General features: G+C 45.2%; 2 protein-coding genes across 4 annotated transcripts; one reads left to right on the plus strand and one right to left on the minus strand.

Moving 5' to 3' along the window:
- Positions 1 to 2056: 2056 nt before the first annotated feature.
- Positions 2057 to 7753, plus strand: LOC125539118. Of its 3 annotated transcripts, XM_048702486.1 has the most exons (10): positions 2057 to 2523; positions 2667 to 2814; positions 3431 to 3936; positions 4134 to 4233; positions 5113 to 5178; positions 5457 to 5571; positions 6656 to 6744; positions 6878 to 6939; positions 7054 to 7150; positions 7330 to 7753. In XM_048702486.1, exons 3-10 carry the CDS (start codon positions 3635 to 3637, stop codon positions 7378 to 7380), a joined length of 882 nt encoding a protein of 293 aa, XP_048558443.1. In that variant the 5' UTR covers positions 2057 to 2523; positions 2667 to 2814; positions 3431 to 3634; the 3' UTR covers positions 7381 to 7753. The 3 variants fall into 3 exon arrangements, with proteins under 3 accessions (XP_048558443.1, XP_048558442.1, XP_048558441.1); XM_048702485.1 differs by having other exon boundaries at positions 2057 to 2814; XM_048702484.1 differs by lacking the exon at positions 2667 to 2814 and having other exon boundaries at positions 2059 to 2523.
- LOC125539119 (psbQ-like protein 3, chloroplastic) lies at positions 7704 to 8632 on the minus strand. Its single transcript, XM_048702487.1, has 2 exons — positions 8038 to 8632; positions 7704 to 7949 (listed from the first exon to the last, which is right to left on the minus strand). Exons 1-2 carry the CDS (start codon positions 8599 to 8601, stop codon positions 7851 to 7853), a joined length of 663 nt encoding a protein of 220 aa, XP_048558444.1. The 5' UTR covers positions 8602 to 8632; the 3' UTR covers positions 7704 to 7850.
- Between the last annotated feature and the right edge of the window lie 1087 nt (positions 8633 to 9719).

A 9719-nucleotide genomic window follows, 5' to 3' on the forward strand; every position in this document is an offset into this window, starting at 1 on the left:
CACATCTTCTAAAAGCAGTAAGCATACTAATCAGTGTAGTGTTGTTTTGAAAGCGTAAAATTTGAAACTTCATGCATACTGGAACGTGGAGCATGCATTTTAAGTGTTACCTCTATCAATTAATAGTCGCATTGATACAAGATTACTTTTGGTCAATTTTTCTTTGTGGTGCATTAATATAAGGGTATCTGATGCAGGAAAACGTGCGGCAAAAAGAAGTCCTATTGTATGGCGCACCCGGGGAAGACTCTCCCTCCCCCAGGTCGACCGACCCTCTGACCTCTATCAATTAATAGTAGCATTGATACAAGATTATTTTCGACGCAATTTTTTTTTGTGGTGCATTACTATAAGGGTATCTGATGCAGGAAAACGTGCGACAAAAAGAAGTCCGCTTGTATGGCGCACCCGGGGAAGACACTCCCGCCCCCAGGTCGACCGACCCCCTGATCTCTACCAATTATTAGTAGCGGTGCATTACTATAAGAGTATCCGATGCAGGAAAACGTGCGACAAAAAGAAGTCCGCTTGTATGGCGCACCCGGGGAAGACACTCCCGCCCCCAGGTCGATCGACCCCCTGATCTCTATCAATTAATAGTAGCATTGATACAAGATTACTTTCGGCGCAACTTCTTCTGCGGTGCATTAATATAAGGGTATCCAATGCAGGAAAACGTGCGACGAAAAGAAGTCCTCTTGAATGGCACACTCGGGGAAGACTCTTCCGCCCCAGGCCGACCGACCCCCTGACCCCTTCCACCTATATATAGGCGAGAGGGGCGCGCCAAAGGCACAACAATTAGCCTTGACCGCCTTCTCCCTCACTGCCCCGCACCCTGTTTCTCGCTCGGTCTAGATTGAATCTAGATTGGATGCCACTAGGTCGTTTCTCCCTCTAGTTCTCCCTGTTGTTCTTCGTGTTGGTTCCACGGAGTGTCGTGGTGTTGTTAGAGTGGATACCTCAGTGGTGTTGTATACTTCGACACTAGATCCTGGTGCCTGGGAGGTATAACCTAGCTGCAGGAATCGGCAAGCTTCATCAGCTCTTCTTCCTCTACTTCTGCTACATGGATTGTTGGTGAGATGATACATCTTATATCTCCATAGTGTTCCTAGGTGTGAATGTATGCGAATAATTGTTACGTAGCACGTATGCTTACAGGAAGGCAACCTTCTCGTGGGCACTTCATGTCAATAGTGGTGACCAGAAAACTATAATACACACATAAATGGTCTACTTTCTCCATTCCTAAATAGATGTCCTTTTTAGCATTTTTTATTTTGTTTTTGAAGTTGCCCAAGTTTTGTTTTGTGTTTTATTCTATCATTTCAAGGAAACATTACACCCCCTAGCATACTAAACCACTTATTAGTATGGACCAAAGCAACACACATCTTTTGAAAGGTGGGTTCTAGAGAGAAGTAAAGGCATTCCTTGGAATAGTGAATGTGACCAGAGCAACACACATCTTCTAAAAGCAGTAAACAAACCAAACAGGGGTAGTGCGGTTTTAAAAGCGTAAAATTCTAAACTTCATGCATACCGGAAAACGGGGCGTGCGTTTTGCGCGTTATCTCTATCAATTAATAGTAGCATTGGCACAAGATTTTTTTCGGCGTAAATTAAAATATCTTTTTGCAGTGCATTATATAATATAAATATATCCGATGCAGGAAAACGTGCGATGAAAAAAAGTCGTCTTGTATGACGCACAAAACATCATTTCATGCAGATAACGCAGTGTCGCTTCTCTCTCGCCTATACTGAGACTGACTGGCATCGCACTATTATAGATACCCTAATGTTACTAGGGGCGCAATGCCATAAAGAACAAAGGCAGTTTTTTTTTTGACAATAAGAACAAAGGCAGTTGAATTCACAACAATAGAAATTGGGCGGAAAGGAGCATGGTCCTGTTGCTTTCCTCGCATGAAAAAAGAGAGCCGGGAAAGGCAGGGTGGAAATGTAGACCGTGGCTTGGGTGGTTTCTTCTTTCCAACTAAAACTGCAGCCGTGCCGGGAGGAAGCCCTCTGCCCCGCCTCTCAAAAAGAGGGGGAGTGAAACCTATGATGGACACCAATTGTGGCAATCATTTGCTCGGAAGCCTCTGCCTCTGCCTGCCTCCACCGGGTTCCGATCCCCTCTCCTCGCTCTGAAACCCGAACTTCCAACAGAGATCGCCCCTGCCTCTCCTCCTCCTCCACCACCACCACCCTTTTGTCAACTTGTTAAACTGGCACACGACTTCGGCTTTTTGGAGGGGAGAGGCCACACAAACACACACACAGACGGCTTACTGGAGAGGCGGGGCCGCCGCTTTTTGGGCTCCTCCCCATTGGAGCGCACAAAGCCGGGCGGCACCATTTAACACTACCGCCTCCACCTCCACCTCCACCACCACCACCACGCGCACCGTCACGCACACCAAGCGCCGGGGAGTCGACACGCAGGAACCACACTGGACTTCGCCTTCCCCGGCCCGCTGCTCCCCCCGCTGCATCCAGATCGGACCCGGACCAGTAAGTTCGCCGGCAATTCCGTCTGGCCACCTGCTGCCTGCCTTCTTGCCTGTTTTCCTTTGCCGCTTTCGGCTCCGGCGGGAGGATCGGGGCCTGGCTTCACCTCCCTTTCCGAGCGCTTCCTTTGTGCGCTTCTCTTGTAGGGAAAGACGCACGTTTTCTGGATAAGATTTTGGGGTACAAGCCAGGTCTGTTCCCTGACGGCGCTCTGCATGCATGCCCGCCCGCCCGCCTGCCTGCCTCACTGTGTGTTGATTGGTCAGGCCGGGCTTTACGTAATCATTTCTACAGGTTTGTCTTGGGTCTCTATCCAGTATCCACGACCTATGAACGAACTGCGGAGAGCAGATTGGCCGGGTCCTTTTCCACCTGTTACTTTCTCGATTTGATTCTTTCATGGAGTTATTATTGGCTCTTTGCTGTTTATGGGGTTTTACTTACTCTTCCTTCATGTGTTTTGCATGCATAGACTCTGTTTAACATATGAATTTCTTTAACATATTGGGTCTGTAGATAAACTTGCTTTGCCAGTCGAATTGATCGACGAAAGTACCTCTGGCTGATTTCTGAACTCACCCAAGAGTTGCGTAGGAAAAGAAAGAATCTGAGTGTCTTGTAAGGCTGATAGTTTGATGTTTTAGTATGATCATTTCCAAGTGTCATGCGGTTGAGAAGAGTTTGTTGTTTTAGGTACGGAACTGACAATACATTAGCGTCTTTGACAAGTGAGAGAAAATTCTGTTTCTGAATGGCACCTTTCGGTCAGAGCATACTTCTTTCTGTTCCACATATTACTCTTTTGCTGAGGCATAGGAAATTTCGAGTTCTTCCTGTATTGGATTCTATTTTTCTCCAAAATTTCAAGGTTCTAACTCTCTTTTGCCATGTCTACTATTTGCATCTGCAGAGATTGTTACCAGGAGTCCACACTTGGAAGAATTAGTGGAGCAGTAGGCGATAAACTTGCCCAGGGTGTGTCCAAATGCAGTAAAACTTGAAACAAGAAGCTCTGATCTGCTGCCGGCATTCTGAAGTTGCTCTGGAGCTAGCAGTGCATCCTTCCACGCTGGAAGTACCAGATTCTGTTCTAGAGGAGTTGCTGGGCATAGAGATGGCAGACGATCCTAATCAAAACTTCGGGCCGTTTTCGCAGCCGTTCTGCAGCCAGAATGTGGTTTCATTTCAGACGAGCGCGACGCCTAGCGGGTCGGGATGCAGCATGCCGGTGTACCTAGACTGCTCCAGCAGCATGGGGTCTAACATGGGGATGATGAACACCACGCCTTCAGTAGCTGTCTCCACAAGTTCATCCAACATGGTTGCTGAATCTGCACAGAACCTCAAATATGGAGGACCCCTAGCTGAAAGCTGGTCGCATCTCGAGATCCAAGTGCTGAAAGATTGCCTAGACAGGTAAGCTATTTCCACTTGTCTGGCTTTTTTTATAAGGAAATTAACACAGAAGATGTGGTCTCCATCGTTCAGCATCCTAAAACTCTGTCCATTAGACACAGATTTTCTTGTCATGTTGGTTTATTCTACCATAAATCTTTCCTTCTATCCCTTGATTTTTGCGTTCGTTCCATTGCCTCTCATGTGCACCCTTTCAGATATGTGAATGAACATGGTATCATGAAGTACATAAAGATAGCCGCTTCCCTACCAACCAAGACGGTGAGGGATGTTGCGATGAGATGCCAATGGATGGGGGTAAGTAATCTCTAATTTGCATACATACTCTGTATATGTTCTTGTTTTTCTGCTTACATGGATGCCATCTGTTTGAGGTGTTCCTTGGAAGTGCTACATCAGAAAATAGTTCATGTCCAAGAAGGGACAACACTTATTTAGATCTGAGCCTGAATGGATACAAACCCACACATCGACATATTTGGCAATTTCTTCTGGTGCAACTGTACAAGAAGAAATTAATCGTTTTTTTTTTCTTCCTAGAGCAGCTCGTTTCAAGGAACATGCTAAAATTTGTCTTGCTTTCAAGATTAATCTGAACATACTAGGATTGGTGATAGATGCATTTATTACAAGTGTGTGCATATATTAGGACGAGTGGAAGGTACACTTATTCTCATTGCATATACAAATACTACATTTTGGGCCTTATATAGTGGGACATGAGTTGGCAATCAGTGTATCCTTGTGGTATGCTATTTTATTCTTGTCCATTCGTGTTACCTAAAAGGAAGGTATATAAAACACAGGTGTTCTTATTTAATTACAAAATAACAAAGTATCCTATATTATTTCATCAGTGATCCATCTCCTTGGCTCAACATATTTATTAGTTCCAACAGCTGAATTCTTTAATAATTGCCTGAGCTTTTGATTGACCAATAGTTCTGTGCTGTTGAAAATTAAAGCATGATACCCTTTTCACCTGGAATATTGTTTTCTCATGAACCAAAATGTAGTGCTTCATGTTCTACACAGTCTTGCTGAAAATATAGCTAGCTACAAAATAAAGGCTGGCATTTGTTTCTAGAACATATACTGTTAAGATAAATATGTTCGTAGCTGACTTAGCACCTTTTTTTAATTTTTAATAATGTAAATGGTTTGATGCTTTTATAGAACAAACAAACTACAAGACGGCGGAGGCCTGCAGAACATCATAGCAGAAAAATGAAAGATAGAAAGGTACCAGCATCTTCCTTTTTCTATTTTATGAACTTTGTTTCGTATAACATCGGTAATTATCCCCAATAATTAGAGATAAAACTACGAAGAAAGCTTTCAGTCAAAATTGTTATAAAGGTGGAATACCTAAGATGTACTATTATCAGTTCCTTACAAAGGTTATCTTGAAAGAAAAATTTTGAGGGGGCAAAAGTTTATGTAAAATATACCTACTATCCTGTGCATCTCACATGTTATGTGCATATTTTTGTCTGGTGTTACTCATGGGTATTTCTCAGGATAAAATGGTGGGGCCTTCATCCTGGGGTACCACTCATCCTGTTCAGACGGATACAGGAGTCTCTTCCTTTGTGCCGCATCATGCCATTCAAAACAGTCAATATCTATCTGGAGGTTGGTAGATCACCTGAGTTTCAGGCTTTCTTTCTTCACAATTTACCAGGTCCAATTGATTTAGTCCGTAATTTCATTACCAACCTATTTTGCTTATAGCTAGCTGCTATGATGTTTTTACAAAGAAAAGGCAGTGCGACAGTATCATCTTGCAAAAAATTTATGCTCATATAAACATGCCAGTTGGTGTTGATGGTTCATTTGCCCTAGGATCGTACCAACCGTATGATTTGCAATCAGTGGTTGAGATTGAGTTGAGATACTCCCGACCCACTTAAATATGTTTTGTAAAAAACACCTTGTTCTGCCATGAATTTGTGGATACACAGAGCATCATCTCAACCCAATAAAGTAGCAACTAATAAGTCTTGCGAACATGATTATTATGATCTTTTTAGGTTGTAGCAAAGCACTGGTTTCTTGGTAGTTACTGAAAAACACAAAGTGTTAGTTAACTGGCACAGTGTATGTGTGTTGATACAAAATAATGCGAAAAGGCTATGCAATGGGGTGGAGTGGGTTGGGTGCGGCACAAAACTACCGAAGAAGGTGAGAGAGGTGTGAAGCTGCTTGATGTAGATCTGATGGTTCACACGATCCAATTGTGCATGGACCACCATGACCAGTTGACATATTTATAGGAGTAAAGAATTCTACAACAAAATTGCAGTACTTAGTGGACTTAGTTATTGACTACATTTCTAAATTTAACTCACATAGGCAGGGTTTATTTTAATAAAAGGCACGGGATTACTTGACTCCATTGGAACTTGTTATGTTGAAATATGTATCATTGTACTTGCAAGAAATGATTAAGAGAGTCGTCATTTTAGAAATCGACCTCTGAGCATTGAGTATCTGTGGATATGTCGAACCTGTTTTGTCAAACTTGGGGTTATATACACCATCAACCGTGTGGTATTTAATGAGGGTGAAACTTACTGTAAGATCACAAGCGATTTCCTCCTGAACTTCAAATATAATACGCAGGTTCAGAGATCCTGATGGTCGAAGAGATTCAGCTAATGCTTTCCTTTTGTTTCGATGCTTGTTCCATAAAATGACCATCTTTTCCGCCATGTAGCCTCGGAGATGGATCGTATAGTACAGCTTGTACTGGAAGAAAATAATCGTCTTCTTACTCAGATAGACACAAATATTCAAACATTTCAGGTCAGTCTTCCTTTTCATGTGCAATTACTCATACAGCAGAATGCAGGAGTTCCATGATTTTCTCTGTCAGCCATCATCTGGAGTGTTGTTTTTTAATGAATGGATTTCATATCGATTGTCTTATTTCTTCCAGGCTCAAAATAACACCGATCTCTTCAATCGCGTGAGAAGGAACATTGATGGCCTTTTGAAAATGTAAACATATTATTCCACCTACGATCCATGCATAATTCAGTTGCAGAAATATTAAAGCTGTGCTTGTGAAGAAAAAAAAATCCCTGCCTCTAATGATGCTTCTTCTATGAACAGCATGAGCCAAATGCCTGGAAAAATGAGCGAGATGCCTCAGTTGGGAGTTGCGGTGAATGAAAACCTTGCTAGTTACTTGCTCCCAGATCTTACAATGGTAAGTTCTTCCAGTTGATGTCACTACTTGACACTCTTTTTATCACAAACCAGTTTGAGGTTCTGCATTTTACCTAGTGATTTCATATCCTTTCATGAACTGCTTTGGAGTTCGAAATGCACAATTTTGTGTTTCTCTTGATCTAGTGAACCAACTTACCAAGTAACCTTTCTCTCCAGGCACAAGTTCTTGGAAATAGCCATTTGAAGGAGGAGCCAAGAGGATGGTGAGTCACAGCCAAAGCAGGTCACAGATGAGGCAGATACTGAAACTTCATCCGTAGTTCGGCGAATTATAGGAAGATAAATAGTGCTCCAGCATGTATGCCAGATGGCGACGAATAGAGTCACCAAGGAACCTTGTTTCCTCTATCTGGAAGCAAAGGAGAGGTGAGTGGTGACTGAGGAACCACTCTGCATTGCATTGCGACAAGCCTGTATATTGGTGGCTGAACATTGGTCGAGCAGTGATGGTTTCAGGAAATTGCAGTTTTTCTCGTCCTGCTGCACCTGTAGAGTAAATACTAGTAGAAGATGTAGCAACAACAAGAAGCTAATAAGAACTAGCTACATAGCAAAAGAAATGCCTTTTTGCCGGTCCATATTTATTTGATTCTCCTTGTATGCAAACGTGAATCCGGATGTCTAGTTTGTCTATCCAATCTCTCCCTCTATCCTAGACGATCGAGCCGGTGCAAAAACTACATGATCCTGGCAAAAATCTGGTCAATGGCGGCCACAATGTTGCCGTAGCATTCCTGCACTTGGGGCTCATCCTTGTCTCTGGCTGCATAGTCCAGCTGCGCACACAAGAGCAGAGCAATGTCAGCACGCCATGAGCAATGTCAGAGGCTCAAAAGGCAGATTGATCTGTGTGCGATCCCCTACTCTGGTGACGTTGTTGAAGAGGTCGGAGTAGAGCCTCCGGAGCTCGGGGCGCTGGCCCGGGGGCCTCGCCTGGATGATGGCGTACAGGTCCTGCTTGAGGTTGGCGGCGCTGGCCCGCAGCGCCGTCTGCAGCTCCCGCCACGACCTGGCGTCGATGAACTGCTTGACGCGCACCAGGTTCCTCGCGTGCGTCCTCACCACGGCCTCGGCCTCCTCGCTCGACTGCTCCGGGATGGTGATCCGGAGGTCGAGGTCGAACGCGCCCGCGATGCCTGCCGTGGGGGGCAGCAGCTGGGACGCGAGGAGCGCCGTGCCAACTGCCGCCGCCGCCGCCGCCGCAAGGCTCCTTCTGCCGCTGCACCTGCTGCTGCCGGTTGGTTCCTGCGGGTGGCGGTGGCCGTTGCTCGGGGGCTTGGTGGCGGGTTTGTTAGGAGAGCGGAAGAGGCTTGCGGCGAGTGATTGGATGGCGAGCTGCAATGCCATTGCCATGGCGGAGCCTTTCCACCTTTGGTGGAATCTTGTTCGGTTCTCCATGGGTTCAGGTACGCACAGCATAGTAGCCATGCATTCCGAGGATAAGGTTCGTCACGTTCGCCAGGAGCTAATCTGGCGGTCGTCTGCTGTTTAGATGAATTGCCATGGGTTTAGGTTTAGTTGCTGTTTTTTTTGTGTGTGACTGAATTGCCATGGGTTTAGGTTTAGTTGGGTATGTTTCCCTGTTTTGCTATAACCTTTGTAAAACTTGATGGCAGTTTCTTTAATGAATCGACAAAGAGGATTAATTGCCCGTTGTGGTTCCCTTCTTTTCCTCGGATACACACTAGAATGTGCGTCATATTCCATCAAAGCATCTCCGGATATGGTCTAATTGTTCTTAAGAAAAAAAATCCTCTAATCTATTAGTAGTATGCAATGGAGGGAAACAACCCATCTTTTGCATCTCCCATGAAACCTGGTCGTCTCCTCCTCTCCCTCAGCTGTCGCCGTTGGTAGGGATGCCTTCTCATGCGGCGATCTCTCGGGAAGGAAGCTCTCCAATCGCAAGGCACGACGGCCTCGAATGGTGCGACACCGTCGATGGAGCATGGATGCGGGGCGAGGACTCCGAGTGCCCTAGGTGGTGGTCGTGCTGCATGGGTAGCAATGGATAGCACGGGTGGTCGTGTGTAGTGATGGGCTTCCGATGCCTAAATCTGACAATGGTGGCTTGGCGGCTGGTTGACGGTGGCAGCGACGAAGCTGCAACGACAACGGCGACGCGAAGATGTGTAGCGGCGACCCAGGGATTGTGCTGCTATGGGCGGCCATAGAGTTCTCGATATTGTTGTCACTTACGACCTCTGCCATAGGAAATTCTGAACCATGTGTGCGTGAGATGGCTTCCGGAGATATATTCTGCTCTCTGTGCTCCGTGACAATTCTCATAGATATGATTGTGTGGTGATATACACATCAAGGATATGTGCGTGACCGGCTATCTTCGGACATGAGTGTCATGCAGTCGTTCGTATTTCAGTTTTCCGTTGCCATGGCGTTTGGATGCCTTCCCTTGCAGCTTCGTCTTCCAAGGGTGGTGGCAAAACATGGTGTCTTTGGCTTGGTTGTGCTCTTTGCACGCTGGATCGTGAGCTAGTTGAAAACCCTAGGTATAACTTTCAATGGGTGCACCTGACGATGGTGGT

The sequence above is a fragment of the Triticum urartu genome, chromosome 2, assembly GCF_003073215.2.
Source record: "Triticum urartu cultivar G1812 chromosome 2, Tu2.1, whole genome shotgun sequence".
NCBI lineage: Eukaryota > Viridiplantae > Streptophyta > Magnoliopsida > Poales > Poaceae > Triticum > Triticum urartu.